General features: G+C 41.3%; 3 protein-coding genes across 4 annotated transcripts; all 3 read right to left on the reverse strand.

Moving 5' to 3' along the window:
• Positions 1-1,748: 1,748 nt before the first annotated feature.
• Positions 1,749-10,156, reverse strand: LOC306755298 (putative oxidoreductase YccK). Of its 2 annotated transcripts, none has more exons than XM_079239629.1 (8): positions 10,014-10,156; positions 9,710-9,828; positions 9,204-9,304; positions 4,652-4,732; positions 4,002-4,149; positions 3,191-3,270; positions 3,012-3,105; positions 1,749-2,637 (listed from the first exon to the last, which is right to left on the reverse strand). In XM_079239629.1, the coding sequence occupies exons 2-8, from the start codon at positions 9,813-9,815 to the stop codon at positions 2,228-2,230; spliced, it is 1,020 nt and encodes a 339-aa protein (XP_079095755.1). In that variant the 5' UTR covers positions 9,816-9,828; positions 10,014-10,156; the 3' UTR covers positions 1,749-2,227. The 2 variants fall into 2 exon arrangements, with proteins under 2 accessions (XP_079095755.1, XP_079095754.1); XM_079239628.1 differs by having other exon boundaries at positions 9,710-9,868.
• Positions 10,157-10,437: 281 nt separating this feature from the next.
• Positions 10,438-12,880, reverse strand: nsun5 (NOP2/Sun RNA methyltransferase 5). Its single transcript, XM_079239621.1, has 4 exons — positions 11,793-12,880; positions 11,245-11,452; positions 10,842-11,006; positions 10,438-10,640 (listed from the first exon to the last, which is right to left on the reverse strand). Exons 1-4 carry the CDS (start codon positions 12,715-12,717, stop codon positions 10,460-10,462), a joined length of 1,479 nt encoding a protein of 492 aa, XP_079095747.1. The 5' UTR covers positions 12,718-12,880; the 3' UTR covers positions 10,438-10,459.
• A 1,169-nt stretch (positions 12,881-14,049) lies between these two features.
• mybl2a (v-myb avian myeloblastosis viral oncogene homolog-like 2a) lies at positions 14,050-21,011 on the reverse strand (the record flags this gene model as incomplete). Its single annotated transcript, XM_079238460.1, has 12 exons — positions 20,902-21,011; positions 19,877-19,970; positions 19,683-19,754; positions 19,457-19,549; positions 18,705-18,925; positions 18,422-18,542; positions 18,181-18,234; positions 17,800-18,038; positions 16,958-17,660; positions 16,262-16,504; positions 15,725-15,925; positions 14,050-14,646 (listed from the first exon to the last, which is right to left on the reverse strand). The coding sequence occupies exons 1-12, from the start codon at positions 20,910-20,912 to the stop codon at positions 14,050-14,052; spliced, it is 2,649 nt and encodes an 882-aa protein (XP_079094586.1). The 5' UTR covers positions 20,913-21,011.
• Between the last annotated feature and the right edge of the window lie 2,295 nt (positions 21,012-23,306).

A 23,306-nucleotide genomic window follows, 5' to 3' on the forward strand; every position in this document is an offset into this window, starting at 1 on the left:
TTACAAATAAGATATGAAAATATAAATAGCAACTCTTTAACATGTACGATAAACAATAACCATATGAAAAATTTCTCTCTCCAGCAAAGACAACTCTTTCTGGCCAGAGCTGAAGAACACTGTCAGCAAATATGTCATCATATATGATGCGGTCAGGTCTGTTTAATGTGGAACTGAGCCCCACCTCTTTAGTGTGTGTGTGTGTGTGTGTGTGTGCATGCGTGTTAGTTAAGTGCCCTGGTGACTGGCAGAAGTCTGTAGGATCATACAAGCTCGCAGTCGCTGTGTGTGTGCTGTATATTTAATGCGTATTTATAATTGAAAAGCCTGTTGAAAGATTTACACAGGCTGCAGTTGGAACCTGCAGAGGCACATTTAAGATGCCAAGAAGCATGCATTAGTGTGTTGTTTTTTTCAAAACAGTCTTTAGGTTTGTCCTTTAATTCAAGTTTTGTAACATCAGACCTTGCAATTAGAAATTTTTTATATGGTTTGAGCTTCATGATCTGTGAATGTAATAACTGGACATAACATATATTGCTGATGTCCGGAGTAATTCTTATATTAAGGTGAAAACAAAGTTAAATGTTTTAACTTTTGACTTGTTTAACTAAATGCATTCATAATACTTGACCTAAAAGTTATCCAAAAAGACCTTAAATAATTCAGATTACAGCATGGAAATAAGAAAGAAAAAGTTGATTTGGGGTTCCCTTTTTGTAAAAGGCCATGAGATGACTTGTTCTTTCAGTACCTCACTGAACTGTACACCAAACTCCAGCTGGTAAGAGGGACCTCAGAAGATTGCATGTGATATCCAGCACAACCTTTGACCTCAAATCCTATAGCCCAGCAGGGCTCTGTCTGGTATTTGAGGTGGACAGTGTGTCAGCTGTGGGTGTGAGAAGAACAAAAGTAAAATGCACTGACAGATTGCGTGTATGGATGTCGGGGAGTAAGTGTGTGTATGTTCATACACTGTAGGTACATTAACACGCATCCACAGATAGGGTGCTTTTGTTTGCCTGCTGTTCAAGCTTCCATTTGTATATCTGTCAATCTGTCATATGGATTCTCCTTCACTAATGCACAGCCAGACGTGCACACATGGAGCTGTTGACACGCCTCCTGTCAGACTAAATTTCAGCAACATGCACATCTTTGAAACACAGTTTTTGGCAAATAGATCAGCATTAAAACATGGACAGAAAAGTGTACACATCGAATTGCTTCATGCAACCTGTACTGTAGATTAAAACACTCCTTTTGAACTCAAATATTAAAACCACACAAATAAGACATTCAGTTGGTTGATTATGAATGATAACAGTGAGTGTCTATAGAAATTAATCTTATTCGGCTTAGCATTTTTGTTTGCATATGTGTGCACGCTGCATTACCTTCTGGTTTTCTGGGTCTACAGACAATATGAAAGCTACAGGATTTTGCACTTTTTTCCACTTCGCTGAATCCCCGCTGAGCATTGCACAGACACTTTACCGCATGGTTTATTTTTCAGACACAAAGAAACACATTCAGTGTAGATTTAGTTTGAAGTATTTCTAATCATTGTAAAGGCTCAGAACATTACACTGAATATAAAGACTTTTGGCTGCTAGTAATAAGTCGGGGCAGGTTACATTACCATGATTATTGTCAAAAGTCACTGAAGACAGTGTTCCTCTGGGACTTTGGCATGGCTAGACAGAAAAAAAAAATGACTGAAAAAAGGCATTTTTGTGGCTGGTTAAAAGTTAATTTAATAAGTACACAGGCAAAACAAACTGCAACAAACAAACAAAAAAGCAGAACAAGTTAAACAAAACCTTTAACCCCTACACATCCTTATCAATGCAAGATATTGTTTACATTTTAACATTAAAATTAAAAATACATAAACATGAAAAAGATATTGGTTTAGTCATTAATTCTCTGCTTTTCACAAAAGCCAAACACTAAGTAAACATTGATTGTTAAGTTTGTGCGATTCATTGCGGCCATATTCAAGACTGAACGAGAGGCTTTTAAAAATCACCTACAATAAATATAATTTTAAAAAAAAGATCAAAGTTTTTACAATATTTCATGAAAGTAAAACAATAAAACAAAAACAGTGGCAAAAAAAACACATGAAGTCAGTTTTTTTTTTTTTTCTTCCTGGTATAATGCTGCACTCCTCCACTTCATGGATCTGCCACATCCAGTCTGTCAGTCCACCCCTCCCCCTTCAGTTTCTGTACTCATCCCCACAATCTCCAATGAGCGCCATGAGGTCCCTGGAGCGCCGTGTCACTGCTTCGATGGCGGCGAGATCTTCCGCCATAAGCTTGAGGTCAGGGCTGCAGCTACGCAGACTGTCACTGATGTGCTGCCCCGCCCCTGCGATGCCAAGCCGGCAGCCCACAATGACCCCGCCCACTGCAGGGCGGTCCAACACATAACGTGTTGCCACACTAGCCACTGAGCTGTCATGTCTCTTGGCAACGGTTTCCAAGGTTATGAGGAGGTCCTGGAAGAGATTCCATCCACCCCAAGCGTCGATCATGTTCTTGTACTTGGAGAGGGAGGCGGTGTAGAGCTCCGCCCTGGACTTGGGCTCTGCACTCCCCAGATAACGGTCAGAGAGCAGACCACCAGCTTAGAGAGAAAAAGGATCGAGGAAAGGTTATGAAGAAGAAATATATGGTGTTAGGTGATTGGAGAATTGGGGAGGAGGAGGAGAAAAAAAGACGGAAAAACAAGATGGACAGGGGGAAGAGAGGTAGTTGACCATAGGAAGCAGGGGAGAAGAAAGATATAAGAAAGGGAGGAAAAAGGAGTCAAATGCTAAGAGAGGATGTGTCGTCATGCAAACTGACTCCATCTTGGAAGACCACCATTTTATACACTTACAGAAGAACAGTGAAAGTGTGTTTATAAGACTAAATACTTAGAATATACAATTGTAGATTTTTTACTGAACTAACAGTTGTATATTAAAAATAATCTAACTGATACAAGAAGCATCTCACCCAGCGTCCCATACGTCAAGAGCTTGATGTTGTTTGCCAGACAGAACTGCTCCATCCTGACTGCAGGTCGCTGGTCAATCAGTGAGTACTGAACCTGCAGAGGCAACAGGCATCACAGGAAAGGTTTACAGATTGTAGGTGAAGTAATTGAGCATCAGCATGTAGAGGGGATGCGTTACCTGGTTGCTGGAGATGCGGATGCCTTTGTCAGTGATTTCCTCCAGTCTCTGTGTGTCAAAGTTGGTAAGGGCGAGCTCACCTGCAGAATGAAAATGATATGGGATTCTGCATTACAGAGATCAACCAGAGAATCCCAAATAGTTTTTTGTTTTTTTTTGCTCTCAGATGAAACTGTGCAGTGTTTGTGAATATTTGGGCAAAGTTCCATCTGAAATGCGTTGAAGACTTTAACAGTGTTTAACTCCCTGTTCACTGTGTAATGAGCCATAGCATTGAGGATTGACTGAAGAAATTAACTGTGGATCTGCTGCTTTGCTTTGATGGTGTGGCATAATGGGAAAGTTGGAAAAAGTTCATTATTTTATATTTATTTTATTGCAAGGACTCTTGTCTTAATACCACCTCAAATTAATTTGAGATTAATCAAGGTAGATTTTTTTACTTTAGAAAAGCAGCGTGGACTTGTTAAAATCCCTAAACGCAACCTACTTTCTGTCTACACCTTTAAATCATGTCTTATTAATTTCCTCAGCAGATGGAGTTGCTGTGAGAATTTCTCCTTCAAGACTGAGACTGAAAGCTTCTAAAAAGTAGGTGTGTGGATCTTTAGGTAGGTTTATTTTACTGACAATGACTACAGTTTTATTTCCTTTATCCCCTAGAGCATTTCAGTCAGCCTCTATTGTTTTTAAATGTGCTATATGAAAAAAACCAACAATAATTAAATGTACAATAATTTTTCAAGTCTGACTTGGAAATTATCTATGTACACATGTCGACAGCTTGTATGAAGCCTTATGGAGGACATACGGATGACTCCTTCCTGCTGCAGGTCAGACAGGTGTCCCAGTGCGTCCAGATATCTCATATCTCTGTAGTCCCACCAGTGAAACTGAACACAGTCCAGAGAGTCCACCTGCATTCGGGTCATGGAGCGTTGTAACGCTTTCTCCACCACCTGCACACGGAGAAGCAGGTAAGATCCCGTTTGTACTTTCAACATCAAAAATAACCACGGCCACAAAAAAAGAAAAGAAAAGAAAAAAGAAACCAGTTTAACTAGCAGGCTTTCTTTTAGTCAATGCAAACTTCAGTAGAAACAAAGCCTCATGTGGAGCCTGAGCAGTGCTAAATATTTTAGGTTTATGATGTAATTTAATCTTTACATTATTTAAATACCGTCTCTAATCACTAACATAATGCTGGTCAATGTAAATCGGGTTTATTGTGCAAAGCTCCAACATATTAATACTGTGTTTTTTATGTTAATTTGTCTGTATTTGAGAACAAAAGACATTAAACATAACTTATGTGCATTTTTTAAGTCACACCTTCTACGCAAACCAGAGGGAGATGCTTTGGTTTTTGATGAAGAAACACACTGCACTCTGGTGGATATCCCCAGCTTAACAGCTAATGGCATCACAGGATGTTATTACATCACAAGTGCACAAGCTCACCTTGCGATCCATTGCTCCTGTTCTTGGTACAAATTTAGTCAAACCCTGCAGAGTTGGGACAGCATTCCCTGAAGATTTCAGCTACATATAAGAAAGATATAGTAAAACATTACAAAATTAGGTATATTTGCCACATTTTATTCCATAATAAGTAATTGTCCCACTGTAATTTATTATTTTATGTTGTTTTTTTTTTTCATTTGGTGTTTCCATAAGCCCTCTCCCTGAGCCGTCACCTTATCGTGGTGGAGGGGTTTGTGTGTCCCGAAGATCCTAGCAGCTATGTTGTCGGGGGCTTTATGCCCCTGGTAGGGTCACCCATGGCAAACAGGTGTCTAGGGGAGGGACCAGACCAAGCACGGCTCATCGACCTCTACGATGACGACCAACCTGGGCATGAATGTTCCCTTGCCCGGACGCGGGTTACCGGGACCCCCCTCTGGAGCCAGGCCTGGAGGCGGGGTACGAGAGCGAGCGTCTGGTGGTCGGGCCTTCGCCCATGGGGCCCGGTCGGGCTCAGCCCGAAAGGGTTACATGGGCCCCACCTCCCGTGGGCTCACCATCTGCGGGAGGAGCCGTAGGGGTCGGGTGCAATGTGAGCTGGGCGGCAACAAGGGGCGGGGACCCTGGCGGTCCGATCCCCGGCTGCAGAAGCTGGCTCTAGGGACGTGGACGTGCGCGAGGTTGAGCGGTTCCGACTAGATATAGTTGGACTCACCTCGACGCATGGCTTGGGCTCTGGAACAAGTACCCTCGAGAGGGGCTGGACCTTCTTCCACTCTGGAGTTGCTCATGGTGAGAGGCGCCGAGCAGGTGTGGACATTCTCATCAGCCCCCAGCTTGGTGCCTGCACGTTGGGGTTTACCCCGGTGGATGAAAGGGTAGTTTCCCTCCGCCTCCGGGTGGGGGGACGGGTCCTGACTGTTGTCTGTGCTTATGCACCGAACAGCAGTTCAGAGTACCCACCCTTTCTGGAGTCCTTGGAGGGAGCGCTGGAGGGTGCTCCTTCTGGGGACTCCATTGTTCTGCTGGGGGACTTCAATGCTCACGTGGGCAATGACAGTGAGACCTGGAGGGGAGTGATTGGGAGGCATGGTCCCCCCCCTCTGAACCCAAATGGTGTTTTGTTGTTGGACTTCTGTGCTCGTCATGGATTGTCTATAACGAACACCATGTTCCAGCATAAGAGTGTCCATATGTACACCTGGCATCAGGATTCCCTAGGCCGCAGTTCAATGATCGACTTTGTAGTCGTATCGTCGGACCTGCGGCCACATGCCTTGGACACTCGGGTGAAGAGGGGGGCGGAGCTGTCAACTGATCACCACCTGGTGGTGAGTTGGCTCAGATGGTGGGAGAGGAAGCCGGTCAGAGCTGGCAGGCCCAAACGTGTTGTGAGGGTCTGCTGGGAACGTCTGGCTGAGCGAGCTTCAACTCCCACCTTCAGCAGAGCTTCGAACATGTCCTGAGTGAGGCGGGGGACATTGAGTCCGAATGGGCTGTGTTCCGTGCCTCTATTGCTGAGGCGGCTAGCCGGAGCTGTGGCTGTAAGGTAGTTGGTGCCTGTCGTGGCGGTAATCCCAGGACTCGTTGGTGGACACCAGCAGTGAGGGATGCCGTCAAGCTGAAGAAGGAGTCCTATCGAGCCTTCTTGGCCTGTGGGACTCTGGAGGCAGCTGATGGGTACCGGCGGGCTAAGCGGCATGCGGCTTCGGCTGTTGCCGAGGCAAAAATTCGGGCATGGGAGGAGTTCGGCGAGGCCATGGAGAAAGACTTCCGGACGGCTTCGAGGAGATTCTGGTCCACCATCCGGCGGCTCAGGAGGGGGAAGCAGTGCTCCATCAATACTGTGTACAGTGGAGGTGGGGAGCTGCTGACCTCAACTCGGGACGTTGTGGGTCGGTGGAGGGAATACTTCGAAGACCTCCTCAATCCTACCAACACGTCTTCCCATGAGGGAGCAGAGCTGGTGGACTCAGGGGTGGACTCTCCTATCTCTGGGGCTGAAGTCGCTGAGGTGGTCAAAAAGCTCCTTGGAGGCAAGGCCCCGGGGATGGATGAGATCCGCCCGGAGTTGTCTTAAGGCTCTGGATGCTGTGGGGCTGTCCTGGCTGACACGCCTCTGCAGCATCGCGTGGACATCGGGGGCAGTACCGCTGGATTGGCAGACTGGGGTGGTGGTCCCCCTTTTTAAGAAGGGGGACCGGAGGGTGTGTTCCAATTACAGGGGAATCACACTCCTCAGCCTCCCTGGTAAGGTCTATTCAGGGGTCCTGGAGAGGAGGGTCCACCGAATAGTCGAATCCCGGATTGAGGAGGAGCAGTGTGGTTTTCGTCCTGGTCGCGGAACAGTGGACCAGCTCTATACCCTCTCTGGGGTCCTGGAGGGGTCCTGGGAGTTTGCCCAACCAGTCTACATGTGCTTTGTGGACCTGGAGAAGGCATTCGACCGTGTCCCCCGGGGGCTCCTGTGGGGGGTACTCCGGGAGTATGGGGTACCGGACCCCCTTGTACGAGCTGTCCGGTCCCTGTACGACAGGTGTCAGAGCTTGGTCCGCATTGCCGGTAGTAAGTCGGATCGGTTTCCGGTGAGGGTTGGACTCCGCCAAGGCTGCCCTTTATCACCGATTCTGTTCATAACTTATATGGACAGAATTTCTAGGCGCAGCCGAGGTGTTGAGGGGATCCGACTTGGTGGCCTCAGGATTGGGTCCCTGCTTTTTGCGGATGACGTGGTCCTGTTGGCTTCATCTGGTCGTGATCTCCAGCTCTTGCTTGAGCGATTCGCGGCCGAGTGTGAAGCGGCTGGGATGAGAATCAGCACCTCAAAATCTGAGACCATGGTCCTCAGCCGGAATAGGGTGGATTGCCCTCTCCGGGTCGGGAGTCAGGTCCTGCCTCAAGTGGAGGAGTTTAAATATCTCGGGGTCTTGTTCACGAGTGAGGGAAGGATGGAGCGCGAGATCGACAGACGGATCGGTGCGGCGTCTGCAGTAATGCGGACTCTGCGCCGGTCTGTCGTGGTGAAGAAGGAGCTGAGCCAGAAGGTGAAGCTCTCGATTTACCAGTCGATCTACGTTCCTACCCTCACCTATGGTCATGAGCTGTGGGTCGTGACCGAAAGAACGAGATCTCGTATACAGGCGGCTGAAATGAGTTTCCTCCACAGGGTGGCCGGGCTCTCCCTTAGAGATAGGGTGAGGAGCTCGGTCATCCGGGAGGGGCTCACAGTAGAGCCGCTGCTCCTTCGCATCGAGAGGAACCAGTTGAGGTGGCTCGGGCATCTGGTCAGGATGCCTCCTGGACGCCTCCCTGGTGAGGTGTTCCAGGCACGTCCCTCTGGGAGGAGACCCCGGGGAAGACCCAGGACACGCTGGAGGGATTACATCTCTCGGCTGGCCTGGGAACGCCTCGGGATCCCCCCCGCAGAGTTGGCAAATGTGGCTGGGGAGAGGGAAGTCTGGGCTTCCCTGCTTAGGCTGCTGCCCCTGCGACCCGACCCCGGATAAGCGGCAGAAGATGGATGGATGGATGGATGTTTCCATAAGCACTTATAATTATTTCAAAGAATGCACATATGTGTTGATTATTTCCCTGTATCAACGCAGAGTATTGAAAATTGTCTGATAACACAAAATTCAAAACATAGCAAAGGTTGTTGAATGGGGAAAAAGGGCTCTGTCTCCACATTATTCCAAGTGAGTAGCCTGACCACAGTTGATATCATTAGACTGTCACACTCCAACAGTTAAAAGAAACACAGTCTGAGCCACAATGGGATTCATGTTAGAGCATCTGCTATTGTGTTTTTGTCAAGCTCTGCAGGTGTGGAGAACTGATGCAATACTCTGTCAGGATGAGCTAAAGAAGTTTCACTGCAAACATTTTCAGCACACTGACGTAGACTAAACAGTATTCATTCACACATAATGTTGTTTGTAGTACTTAGCTTCAGGTAATGACAAAAATGAAGTGATCTACACATGGATATTAAAGTAAGACGTGAGACAAAACAGTGACAAATATGCCGCTGTTTATACATTTAATATATTTGTACCATTTTTTAAAAAAAAAACACATAGGGCTTAAATGATGTGATTATCTCTGTATTCTAACATTAGTTGTTTGTTTTAACAACTCTACAAAATGTTAACCAGGAAGCCTAGTTTGCCTAATTCTATTACTGTCTATTTCTTCATCTTTTCTATCCAAATACACAGTGAAACACCAGTTTTAGTGAACTGCATTTTAAAAAGTTAGGGATTCAATTTTTTGTAAATATTTAGCCCATACTAGGAGGGCCAATACACTTCGATTTTAAATTTTTATTTAAGCTGTCAGAAAGGTTTAACTTGTATAAAGCTGAGTAAATAGCAGTTTTTAATCAGTTCACAGCTCCACAGTATAAGGAGTTTTCCTCCACTCAGAGGGGAATTTAGCTCACATCTGTATACTTTTTATTAACAGATTCAATTAACCCAAAAGCAGTCAAACTGTGAGAATGTGAGCAAGTTATGTGCATCTTTAACATCTGAAATGTGTGTGTGTCCACCTGGCTGTTGAAAAGTCCAAATATTTCTTCTGCAGGCCCATAAATGTCTGCCATATCAAATGTGGTCAGACCAGCATCTACATATGCCTGCATGGCTTCAGCTGGAAACACACACACACACACACACACACACACAGAGAAAGAGAGGGAGGGAGGGGGGGGAGAGAGGGGGGGGGGGGGGGGGGTAGCAGTCAGTAACATGTGTTGTGTATAGATAAGTAATGACAGTAAATATATATAGCTGTTATGCTCGTTTAGCAGTCTCAGATAACATTAATGTGCAAATGATCCATGTGTCCATTATTCAGTTTTTATATACATTATTTAATTCATCCCATGGGTATTTCCACTCATTGCAGTAAAATATACAGACATGTTCCTGATACGTATCTCATCCTTACTGATATAAAATATGAAGGAAACAACTTGAAATTCTTTATTTTAATGTAATACCCTGATGTTCACAGTTACACTTTTATATTTCTAACAATTATGATTTGGTTTACCTGCCCTGGCTTTATTCACCTCTCCGTGCGCTCCGGACACCTGCCACATCCCGTTCAGGATCCGGCAGACCTCCAGACCCCCGGCCAAAGTCACTTTGGGCACCATGCTGCTGTGTGGTCTAAGAAGAAACTCCTTTAGGCGGTTTGGCTTCGTTTCAGCTTTGTGGATACAGGACAAAAACAGTTTTTTGCTTGTGTTTTTTTTTTTTTTTTTTTTTACTCCTATCATTGCACACAAGCAGCTTCATGCATTGGCAGACAACAGGGACATCACTGACCTCTGCAAAAAAATAAAGTTACTTACTTCGTGTTTTTCTGGTTGTCACCTCTAATAGTGCCGACAAACGAAGTTACATGTCCCCACTCTTGCACGAAAAGGATAAGGTTTGATATAACTTAACATCGAAGTTACTGGAGTTACAAAAGATTTTGCATAAGGCTTATAAAACAGGCGACTGTCTCAACCAATAGGAGTCGATGCTCGACCGGAAGTACTATACTCGTTCAGCAGAGTGACTAATGCCCCCTGCTGGACACATTAAGGACTGAACTGAACATTTTAACCTCTTTCAGAAAAACAAAAGGGAAAACGAAATCTCTTCAAACAAGAAATCACAAGAGACCACCAAACAAAAACTACGCACAGAAGTGTAATATAGTAATAAGTAATTTTTACTTATTTAAATTCCATCCACATCTGTTAGAAAACAGTACATTCACAGATTTTAATTTGCTACGGTCTTTTAAATTTCACTCTAATGCTGCTGCTGCCTTCTTTTTCTTTCTCTTCCTCCTCTTCTTGCTGGATGCACTGTCAACCTGCACTGGAGGTGTCGGTCTTTCCTCTGTGTCAGAGGAATTAGATTCTTTCTCTGAAGGCGCAGGTCTCTTCTCAGTTGCAGGGAGAGCAGGAAGTGTTGCCTCCATTTCACTGTGACAGAGAAGATAAACGTCAACCTACACATCTGACAGTGACCAAAGACATTAATCACAGATTTAATGTAATAAATCAGTCAACTTTGGACATTCATGAAACAGTAATTTCTTAGTTTTTTTTTAGCTATCTTTTTAGATGTTTCTGGGAAGAATATTAAAATGATGAAAATAAAAACTACGACACATAAGTATTCACCTTTTTTGAACTACAGGATTCTGCATGGCACTTCCAACTTCACTGCATTTTTCCAAAAGAGCAACAAAGAAGCCATGTGTACGGGTGTTGGTGATGCTAGCACGCAAACACTGTGAGAGTGGCTCCAGGCCACGTTCAGGCCACTGAGGGAGAAGTGGAACCAACCTGAGGGAGATTAAGCAAAAGTGTTAATGTAAAAGTTCCAACAAAACTACAGGGAGATTGTTTGTCTTTCATGGGTACTTTTCCAGTGGAATAAGGCAGTGAATACAGAGTGCAAAATACTGACACACAACTAAGAAATTAGCTGTAAACCGGTAAACAGTAACCGGTAAACAGTAACATCCAAAACACATACTAAAGGCAAAATTTTATTTCTCACTATTCAGTGGGTTACTGCTACCTAAAACTGGGATTCTGCTGCAGACACGCAGTTATGACTTCCTCGTTTTCTTGGCAATGGATGGAACAGGTGGAGTAGACGAGGCGCTTCAGGTGAGGGAACCTGAGGCCATGGTTCAGGCAGCGCAGCTGGAAGGAGGCCAAGGATGCAAGACGATCCTGGTCCTTCTCCAGGTCAGCAGGGGTGTTGTCCCGCAGGCAAACCATACCTAATATCACACAGGTTACAATATAACTTTAGAAATTATATTTACATTTGTTATGCAATATCATTTTTAAAGAATTCTCCATATGCATGAATATGAGAAAAGGTAAATCTATGAAATGTAAAATGGTTTCTGATTTGCTTTTTGCATATGTACACTGATGTGAGTAATGTCATCACTGGAAAAAAAAAACAGTCAAATGATTATGATATCCAATTAGCATTACAGTAAAAACAAAATTTGTTATACTTGTCAAAGTCAAATAATAAAAAAAAACCCAAACAACAAAAACACCTAAAACACAGTACTTTTTCTGTATTACCTATACATTATGACTGGTTACCTGATCCACTGCAGGAGGGATCCAAGAGAATATATTCAACATCTTTATACTGTGGGCTGTCAGGGTCCACCTTCAGGAAGTCCTGGTTGGCCAGCTGCTGACACATAACCCCTGCTCTGAGCAACAGAGTTGACATGGTAGCTAAACGCTTGGCATCCAAATCAAAGGCAAACAGCCTGCCTTTGTTTTTCATTTTGGCTGCCAGGTGGCTTGTTTTGTTGCCAGGGGCAGCACAAGCATCAATGACATGACTACCAGGTGGAGGGTTGAGGAGATAGGCAGGGAGGCAACTGGCTTTGTCCTGCAGAATGATGTGACCTGCTTTATACAGGAAGTGATCATGGAAGTCTGTTTTAGGGGAAAAAGCCAACAGTTCTGGTAGGTGCAGATCCCCTACAAAGTTCTTGTCTTTCATGCTTAAATCATCCAGCCTAAGTGCCTGTCCCAGGTACGAGAAGCCATCCCTTTTGAAGTAGTCCACAACGTCTTCCACAGTGGTCTTCAGAGTATTTACTCGTACATACCTGGGCAGCTGGTACTTTGCAGACTGCTGGGCACTGGCTGGCAGAAGATCCTCATTCCTGCTCACTTTCCGTTTCACCTTCATGCGAGCCAACTCTGCCTGCAGTCTTGGGCGATGTTTCATCATCGTTGCTTTCCAGGAGCCTCCGCACTTCACCCCCTGGCCCATCAACAAGTCGTAAGCCAACACTTTTGCTATGTGCATCTTCAGCTTTGTGTGCTTGAGCAGTTTGGTGGACTCGATGATCTCCTGGAGGATGGAGGAAAACTTCTGCGTCTCACACACCAAAGCGAATAGCTGCTTGACGTTTTTAAATTTACTTTCATAAACCAAAGTTTTCAAAGCGCCCCGTTTCCTCTCTGCTTTCTCCAGGATTTCAGCAGCTTTCAAGTACAGAGCCATGGCGGAAACGTAGCTAAACCGAACCACCAGAATACCTTGCTAATAGTTTAGTTATTGCTTCGTTATTAGTCAATGTCCCATTTAGCGTTTAAACATGTAGGACAATTAAGCTTGTTGTTATCCCGAGTTAAAAAGCCATTTTTCTAACGTGCACGTGGGTAGGTTCATGACTCCGGAAGTACAAACTGACGCATCGCGTGGCGTTATCAGCCAATCGCAGACAACTCGGAAGTTAAGTCTTTTTTTCATCGCCAGGGAAATTCTTGGTATAAAAATATTTGTTAAAAATGTAATTTCTTCCTTTAATTACTATTTGTTACTATTAATATATAGTGGAGTGACTACATAAATTTGGACTTACAAACACAGGAACTATAGTACACAAATACAAGAAACAAAGAAAACTTTATTTCATATAAATACATTCCTTTGACCATTTCATGCAAATAACCATGTTTATCTGCATAATACTGATAATTACTGCATTCAAAAGTTAGCTGTCATGTAACATGAATATGAGTTTGTTAAAAAGTTTACTTAAAGTTACACGTTAAACTACAAAAATGATCATGTCTCAAACTAAAATAAAAAACATTGGCATACTTAACATTAAGAAAATATTTAACTGCATCCTAATAGCATGATTGACAAAAAAGTTTACCATTTATTAAAAAAAAACAAAAAAAACAATATACACTATAGTGTTAAAGAAATCTGGAAAAACAGTTTGAATGTTTTAGCAACCAGGTGTCCCAAGGCATACAATATGTACGTCACAGTTATGAGCTACAGGAAAGCAAAGTTTTGTTAATTGTACAATTCATTTGGATACAGCTGGAAAATTCATATTATTTAACATGTTTACATTGATGGAGCATACAGTTGAAATATTCTACCTTGAAAGAAATTTAGTAAAAAAAAAAAAAAAAAAGGAAAAAAAAAAGAAAAAAAACTTTCATTTCTGTATTTCTCTTATTTCTGAATTACCAAGTGTATATTTAAGCTCTAACAATTAATTTTGCTCTATATTGATGGCAAGCAAGCAAATGCACACAAAAGGTTACAGAGGAACTGTTTTAGTTTGAAACAATCAGATACACAAAAATGACTCAAAATCACAATAAGGCCTGTGGCTCACATTTTCCTTAAGTGTAGTACATAGATTACAAGTTTGTATTCATAGTTATTGAATGCAGTCCACCTTGTTTAAAAGGAATGAAGAAACAGCCATTCATTATGAACACTTACATTTGATAATCAAAATTCAAAAGAAGCACTGTAAGGTGTTATGGTTGTGGACAGAAAAACCAGGCCAAGCTGTAACCCAACTTTTCAGTGTTTTGCGACCCCATTAGCCTTTTTAACAGGCTTTACCTTCATTGAGTTTTTGTACAGAAGCAGTCTTTCTGTGGTGTGAGGTGGCAGGCGATTCCTCTTGGCTTTCACAATACATGTTGCCATTGGGTAAAGCCGATCAAAGCCCCCAGAGGTGGCTGGTGATGCTAGCAGCTTCTTGGCAATGTCTTGGAGCTGAGGGAACATAGAGGCTGATTTCCAGTATTGAATACTAGTGTTGCCATTCCACAGTGGTTCAGATAAGTACACATCAAGCTGTGACATTTTTAACATCTTTGCAGGTGACTGGAGAGAACTGAAGATGGACTTGCGTTTGAGTTTATTTCCACTGACTCCATCACAGTTGTCTATGCTGTCACCAGTTGGCTCCATCTCTGTGCTGGCTTGGCTTTCTTCTCCAACATCCTGCTTTTCTGTCAACTCACTGTCGGTCTGCCCTTTATCTACCTCCAGAGGGGAAGTTGCAGAGTGCTCTGTGCTATCAATTGAAGACTTTAGGAGAGCACGAGCCTCATGTTTTGTAGGAGCTTTTAAGAACTCGGTCTGGGCTTCTGGACTAGAGTCAGAGAATGGCTGTAAAAAGAAAGAAGGCATGGTTAAAGTGTTCATTTTCAAAATAGATATACAAAAATGTTTTCCTTAAAAGTCCACAACAGAGCTTTTGCCATTTTCTTCGTAACATGCTCCTATCTTTGGCTAATTCAGCATCTATTATACATTCTACCTGGACTGTAAGCTTTCACCAGCCAATAAAAACAAAGTCATATATTGACTCCTGCTATAACTCATTTTGTGCTTTATTTCTTTATTTTCCTCTTCTTCCTCCTTTCCTTGCATTTCTTAGCTGAATCATCTATGTTTAATGTTTAAAACTGCCTGTGTGTTGACGGCCCCAATTCTAGTGAAGTTTAAATGTCATGTAATACTTGAGTAAAAACAGAACACCATTTGTAAATCCTTTTCAGCCTAAATTCAATTGAATGTGCTACAAAGACAAGATATTTAATGTTGAACTGATGCCTGCAACACATTCCAAAAAGCAGAAACAGCAGCAACCAGAGACTGGGAAAGTTGAGGAATGCTTAAAAACACCAGTTCAGAACATTCCTCAGGTGAACTGGTAAATTAGAAACAGGAGAGTGTCATGACTGGGTATAAAAAGGAGCATCCCGGGAAGGCTCTGTTGTTCACAGAGGACGAGGCAAGATTTACCACTTTGTGAATTACTGCAAATAGTCTAATATCTTAAAAAATGTTTCTCAATGTACAATTGCAAGGAATTTAGGATTTTTATCATCTACAGTCTGTAATATCAGCACGAGTTTTAAAGAATCTTAAGAAATCTCTATGAAAGCAGAAAGCTGGAAACCAACATTGCATGCCCATGATCTTCAATCCCTCAGGTGGCATTGTATTAAAAACATACAGTGTATAAAGGATATACCACATGGTCACAGAAACACTCCAGGAAACCACTCAGTTAACACGATTAGTTGCTACATCAACAAGCACAAGTTAAAACTCTACCATGCAACATGAAAGCCATTCTAATATAATAAAATCTATTCATTTGCTTGGTGGATTAGGGAAAAAAAAAAAACAGGAAGGACAATATAATAAAACAGTTGTGCTTTTCTACTAAAATCAGTACCTGCAATTTGATCCTTGGGTCGAGAACAGCAGCTAGGATTATGTCCTTCTGGTGAATGAAATACTGGAAGTGTGCCTGGAGGCCTGTGCGCAGAGCCTTGCAAAAGTGGGTGTAGTTGGTGACACGACTCTCCAAGGTTTTATCAAGTCCGATTAGGGAGGGGATGATGAGAGAAATGGTGACACCATTTCCTTGCAAGACCTATGTTTTAAGGAACAATAAATAATTCAGTCTACCAACCAAATTTATGACTTGCTAAATAGACTACCTGGCTAAAGTGCAGAAAAAGTATTGCATGGCAAATGAGTCACCTTAATTTTGAAGATAATGGTATCTATATAAACAATAACAGCACTATTAACATTTCTTCCTAAGACTGTTTGCTTATGTGGCACAATGAAAAATAAAATATGACACCATAAAAAGGCAGACAGATGTGAAAATGAAAGTTTCATGATGTCAAAGTTAACCCCATATTCTCAGATATTTTCAGTAACTCAATGCGACCCTAAATTTCTCACTAAATTACTATCTTACCTGCAAAGTTTCCTCAAATGGCTCAAGTAGACCCAGAATGTCAACCACTTGCTCTCTCTTTACCATGACCAGTGGAGGTGCACTGGCTGTATCTGTAGCCTCTATGCGAGCCTGGGCCAGGAGAGTCATGACAGTGCTCCAGGTACTTTCCTGGACCATTCGCCGTAATGATACCATCATGGAGTTCCAGCGACAGGTACTGGCGGATGGGCATAAAGACACGTTGCACTCCTTTGACAAAACCTTTAAAAACAAATAAAGCTTTTAAAATTAATATATATATGGAATCTTATTTATTTAAACTTGTTGCTTCAAAACTGTATGAACTACATTCAAGAAGTCCTAAATGTATTTGTTACATATACTTTTTTACCCCATATCTGCCAACAGCAGCCAGTAAAGTTTTCAGTCAGATGAGATGTGAAAAAGCCATCAACAAATCACACCCTTTACGTAGATATTATACATTTATAACAATGGAGAATAAATTAAGTCTCTGTGACATGAAAGCCAAATTTAAGGCAAGTTGTCTTTGCAGAGCTATCCTAATTCTAGATCTAAAAATCTAAAATAAGGACAGAAGTGCAGACTTTTATTGTACACTTTTGACCTTGTACACCTTTTATACCTTTGAAGAAAAAGTAACAACAACACTTAAACACATTTAAAATTGTCATGTGTAATTGTTTCTTCTACCTCACTCCAGTAGGCGCTGCTCTTGAAGAAAGCCACCACATTGTGGACCTGGGAGAGCAAGTTCTCGACTACTCTGGAATTTTTTAGGGCATCCTTGATCACCATTTGCAAAGATTTGGCAACACAGGTGGCCTTTGTACCAATCTGCAGATCTGAAAATGGGGACTCTGTTTCTGACATCTGATCTGACAGAAATGCCAAGATTTCATCTCCATCTGGTTCTCCCCTGGTAGATGAGCATACAATTTTGTAGTCACAGAACAAATTGTTTCCAGCTAAGAATTCTTTGGCCTGATTGGCAAAGATGTAGCCAATGCTCTCAGGAAAAATGCCGTAGCTTAGTAGCACACCCTCAAGCTCTTTTGCCACGGCAGTGCTGAGGTTTTTGTGGCTGAGGTGACGGAAGGCCACAATAGGACGACGGACCTGCCAGGAATCACTAATGAAATGGAGCTGCACAACAAGGATCGGGCCTTCTGCTTCTTGGGATGGATCACCTGCCCAAAGATCACAGGTCACATGAATGGCTTTTTCACCATCTTTAGTTCGGGCAAGGGAAGCTTTGAGGTCACGGATAAGCTGAGGTTTGATGATTCTTTCCACATCTTCATAGAGCTGCAGGGCCATGGTGCGCTGGGACAATTTATTGTACTCAGGATTGATAGTATTCATGAATGATCTGAAGCCTGTGCCTTCAATAAAACTGTGAAAACAAAAGAAGATAAATGTATTTGTCCTTTCTCTTATTTTTAAATGCAGGAAATTACATACGTTGTTAACCTGACAACTTTGGGAAATATCCCAACAAGGACACAGTGACAGCAATAAGAAGCACAAGTCACCTGAGGGACAGCATGTCCTCTGCAATCATCCTAAGTGCTGCATCAGCAAACTTTTTTTGGTCAACTGGCATGGTTGATGTTGCAATACCAGAACTTGGACTGGAACTTGAACTGGGAGGCAAAGAGGGACTAGGGGAGGAGACATCTGTCCTTGATGCCAAAAACTGTGAAATTTGTACAGCATTTCTCTGTTTTTCTTTCTGATATTCCTTTTGTTGCTTTGTTCTCTCAGGCTTGACCTGAAACAAACAAGAGTACCAGAGTGAAAACAAGCTCAGCAAGTGGCTTTTTTTTTTTTTTTTTTTTTAAAAACAATACAGTTAAGCTTTTTCTACAATAATGTTTCATATACCACTTATAAAAGAAAAAATGTAAACTTACCAATTCAGGAGTCCCCGGATCACCATCTATTACAACGTCACATGTGAAGTCCATCTATTATCAAACATATAATGTAAATCAACAGTACAACTGACCTTTACACACAAGCCGATCACAAAAATATAACTAGAAAGATTACTGATTCTCATTCATATAGATAGCTGCTTTTGCATAAACTACACATTTTATCAAGCTGAAAATTAACAGCAAAATACACAGTACTAAATTCTATGTGCTGTACCTCTTCTTCCACAAACTGTTGATAATCAAGGGAAATAGTGTCAGCTTCCTCTTTGAACAAGCCCAACTCGGCTTTCCGTTTAATGGTTGAGTTCCAATGATTCTTCACAGAGTTATCTGATCTGTAGAAGGCATCCAAATAATCAGAACAAAAATAATTCTTAATAGATAAAAACAGGCTTATGTTAAAAATACCAACAAAATATCACGAAAAATTAAACAACTGACTGCCTATAATCCAACTCATAAAACTTTAGGAAACCAATGACTTCTACTTGACTCACCTTCCAGGGAGAAGTCTGGAAATCTCAGCCCACCTGTTGCCAAGAACTGAATGGGCTTTGTAGACAATGAGATCTTCTTCCTCAGTCCAGCTGCTTTTCTTGATCATCGGATCAAGGTGGTTAAGCCAGCGCTCACGACACTGTTTTCCCATCCTCCCCTTCAAGTGCTTGGCAATTTGAGACCAACTTTTGGTGCCATACTTCCCCACTAGCTCTGCAATCTATACAAACCAAATGCATATGCAAAAACATCCAAGGCAAATATGAATATAAATTTTACAGCCATTCTCTTCCTACATAATTTGTTACATTATGTAAATATCTTCTTACAGTCCATCATTGGTCCCATGAGTGTGTGATGAAAAAGTTTAAAAACATAATACACAGCCCTGTCACAGTTATTTTCAACTGGTTGCACCTTTCATGCTTTTTGTAACCTGTCAAATGCAGTACATGGTGCATGTTTGAAAAACAGAAGGAACTGCAATAAAGTATGTGACATGCACTGAACTCATTTAAATCCAAAAAGTACATTATGCCAAAATTTGCAAGAAAAATGAATATCAAATGCTACTTTTGTGCATTCTACATACTGGTACATTGGTAAGTGATATATATGTATACATTCAGGTATCTTGTTTTTGGCTGCTATGATTAAATACATTTTTCCCCAAAATTTTTTATTTCACCTAAAAAATAAAAGTGTATTATACAATCCTGCAACAACTACTCTCAATCTTTATTCATCTCACCTTCTCATCCTCCTCTTTGGACCAAAAGCCTTTGATCAAATCAGGATCGAGATGTTTTTTCCAACGGACAATACACTGCGCTTCTGTTCGCCCCTATCAAAGCGAGAGGTGACATATTTCGTACTAAGACAGGTCGCATACAAGTACTTTATCAACGTGATTAACAAAATGTCATAATGCTGTGTCTGTTTTAGAAAGTTCAAATATTGCTTTACAGAAAACTTACTGGGAAAAAACTGGCAATGGTGCTCCAATTTTTTTTCCCAAAATTGCTCACGAGGATTTTAAGATTTTCATCCTGCCAATCAGAAGAAATGTTTAAACAGCATATAACAAATATATCTGACACAATTGAAAGTTTAAATTCAATTAATGAGTATGTTAAAATCAACATTTTCAAAGTTTTTTCCCCCCACTTACCTCTTCCTGGCTCCATTTGATTTGACTGTCCTTCTTCTCCACAACATCTGAATCTGTCCCGTTGGATAATTTACTGTCATCCACCTCCGCCATGCTACAAAATAATAAATATGCACAAAAGTACAGGGTGACAAAATAAATAACGTCTCTGCCAATGCATTGTTCATTATATGCCAACATATCTACCGCAAAAAAAGACGATGATGCGGCTTATGGTTTTTGATGACATTTATTAAACACTAACTTAACCGCATGTTTGTACTGCACTGCTGTAGGATTAACAAGCACTTTATGCCACAGATTTATGAAAATTTCCAGTACTGTGGCTAGATTACAGTCGTGTCAATATATAATTACCATAGCTTAAAAAATACAAGTCAAGAATATACGATTTATAGTCAATGTCAGACACCATGGTTCCTCATAAAGTTGGTCTATAATAAGAATCTTGACCAGAAAGCTGGTGTGGTGATTAGCGATTTACAAATAAAAATGACATTACCACCTGACTTCGAGCTGCTAAAACGACGAGCAAGTCTCACGGTTCACCAAGTCCTCGCTTGATCAAACGCCAGTCGAGGAACGAGGGCGCCCCCAGTGGCGTTTATGCGCCAAGACAACGACCCTGTCCACTGCTAGTTTCAACAGCTAAATTTAAGCGTTTTACATCCTTTTGCATGCAAAAGATTGAGACAGTTGGCTAACATGTCTGAAACGAAACCACAGAAATGCCTATTCAAACTTCAGACTGTGTGACTGCTCTTGAAACACACGCTGTTTCAGTTTTCCTCCAGCTTGCCATGACACAACAGACAACAGAGGTAAAACGACGTGGTGGGAGAGAACAGCCAACACTCACAGTCCCACACAATAAACAAAGCAGTCCAACTTGACTTGCTGCTAAAAGAGGAAGTCGTTTCAATGTGCTTTCCTGTTGCACTATGCACCCAAAGCAAAGCAAAGCACAATAATGCATTCATTTTAAAACGTGGACATTTCAACACATCTATGGTTCCCACACTTACCCGCGCGACATTCCTCTCGTGTCCCTGTGGTGTTTGCTAACCGAGCTGCAAAACAGAGGCAGCCAGAAAACCTGGTCATCCGCTAAAACAAGTTATTTGGTGAAATTATGAAAGATCCATCTGCATATGTTGCATAAAATTGGTATCAGATATTGAAATACGTAATGTATCAGCTGAAATCTACCCGGGAGAGACAATTTGTTTTACGGTCCTTTCAACAGCACAGCAGCAGCAGCGAGGTAACACACACTCCGGAAACTAACCACGTGACCAACGGTTCCAATCGACGCCAACGGCTAACAATTGCTAATTGACTGTTACTTATTCTGTATTTTATTCCCAGAAAAATGTTGATAAATTTGCTCAAAAACATTCTGTGGATCAAATATTTGTGGACAGAATAGGCACAATAGTGTAACACTATTCCAACATTTTCAACAGAATTGACACTTGACAAACAAATCATTGATGGGTTACACACAGTTCTGTTTGGCTACATGCTATGTAGCTAAGCTCATTAAGTTCATTTTACCTTATGTAGTACATTTAAAAACAATACAGATACATGATTCATATGTAATAAAAGATCATAAATGAACATGATTAAGAAATTTATTATATGTTTAAAATAGGCTGTGCTAAAATATGTTAGTAGTTATCAAAAGTTAAATGTCTTAAATAGCTTTTATTAGCAACACTTCTTAACAAGATAGGCATATATCTAATAGTGGTAAAATAGATTCAAAATGCAATAGAAACTGCTGCTGTAGCTTATATAATTTATTATATGAACATGGACTGAACTATAACTAGTGGTAAGGGCAGACTTAACTTTTTTTGTTAGCATTGTGTTACACTATTATTTTGTTACATTAAGGAAGGCACAGGTAGATGCATAGTTTACACTTTATATGCAAAACTTGATCAATTTTGTTTTCCACTGAACTACTTAGATTCTTTGAAAACCTTTGTTTATTTCAGACTTGTGCTTGTATATTTCCCCTTGACTTTTGCTGCTTTCTTATTTACAGCTGTCCTCAAATTTGAATACCTTTCCATTTGAGGACGACTTTGTGTTTGACTGCATATTTCATTCACGCCACTAAGTGAAGCAGTTGTACAGCAGTGCAGGTGTTAAAGTGTTCATCTTTTTTCTACAAGTGAACAGGTTTGATTGTATACTGCTTGATTTTACCTGAAAAATGTAAATGAAAAACTCTGCTGGTTAGACCACTGCTTCACTTTGTCTGATTATGTTTGACTTAAAGTCAAAATTACTCAGTTACTAAATTACTTTGACATGTCATGTGCAGCAGAAGATAAAGATGTGTAGTCAGATAAATAAAATTCCGGAAAGTTTTTTAGCAAAATAACACTCCAGTTAAATTTTCTCCACTTAAGGTTTCAATTTCCACGTCCCATTATTACATAATACATTTTATGCCTTATTATAAAACAAAAAAAAAATTCATTAGCATTTTTTTAAATCATGAAGGAGTCTCTTTACATGACATCATAGAAGTGTTCTGCTTTAAATGTACTTGAAATATTTAGGTACAAGCTAATTACAACAAAAACAAGCAATTGAGATATAATTCTATAATTGAAATCTGTTTTAGAATTTTGGGTGCAAAAATATTTTAAGCAGACAGTAAAGGATAAATCAAATGTCCTAAATATAGATGTAACCACTAATATTTTAGTATCATTGTTATCAAAAGATGGCTGCACAGTGGCCTGGTTCGATCCTTGGCTGTGTTGGGGTTTGGTCAGTAGCCTTTCTTGTGGAGTTTGCATGTTCTCCCTGTGTATGCGTGGGTTCTCTCTGGGTACTCAGGCTTCCTTCCACCGTCCAAAGACATGCATGTTAGGTTAATTGGTTACTCTAAATTGCCCGTAGGAGTGAGTGTGAGCGTGAGTGGTTGTTTGTCTCTGTGTGGCCCTGCGATGGACTGGCGAGCTTTCCAGGGTGTACCCTGCCTTCACCCAAAAAGACAGCTGGGAAATGCTCCAGCTTCCCCCACAACTCTGAATTGGATCAAGCGGTTTGGAAAATGAATGAATAAATGTTATCAAAGGAACATTAGGGCTGAAAGAAGAAAAGATGACAGGTGCGCTGCAGGTATCCTTCAAACCACTGGTGCTCATGGAGGAAGCGCTTGAGAGCAAGGAGACAATTCAAATTCTGAAAACTGGCAGAATAATCCAGGTCCAGGCACTCAAAGTGGTGTAGAATAAAATGCCCTTAATCAAAATGGAAAAGCGTCATAAAAAATACACAAACACATTTCAGCTTATGCCTTCTTCAGGGTATGTAATGTATATATTGTATATTCATTTATTTTGCTTTGGGGAAAAAAAATATTATTATTATTAATATTATTATTATTCCCATAACATTTTAG

This window comes from Telmatherina bonti (assembly GCF_933228915.1).
Source record: "Telmatherina bonti genome assembly, chromosome: 4".
NCBI classification, from domain to species: Eukaryota; Metazoa; Chordata; class Actinopteri; order Atheriniformes; family Telmatherinidae; genus Telmatherina; species Telmatherina bonti.

Bases quoted from the DNA above. Each gene is read 5' to 3' on its own strand.
- LOC306755298 (XM_079239629.1), bottom strand. From the start codon at position 9,815: ATGGTGCCCAAAGTGACTTTGGCCGGGGGTCTGGAGGTCTGCCGGATC. The intron at 3,271-4,001 runs GTATGTCCTCCA...TTCATTCTGCAG, and splicing joins GCAGCAGGAAGGAGTCATCC to GTGAGCTCGCCCTTACCAAC. The intron at 2,638-3,011 runs GTGAGATGCTTC...TTTCTCTCTAAG, and splicing joins CTTGACGTATGGGACGCTGG to CTGGTGGTCTGCTCTCTGAC.
- nsun5 (XM_079239621.1), bottom strand. From the start codon at position 12,717: ATGGCTCTGTACTTGAAAGCTGCTGAAATCCTGGAGAAAGCAGAGAGG. The intron at 11,007-11,244 runs GTAGCAGTAACC...AATCTCCCTCAG, and splicing joins CAGCAGAATCCCAGTTTTAG to GTTGGTTCCACTTCTCCCTC. The intron at 10,641-10,841 runs GTGAATACTTAT...TCTCTGTCACAG, and splicing joins AATCCTGTAGTTCAAAAAAG to TGAAATGGAGGCAACACTTC.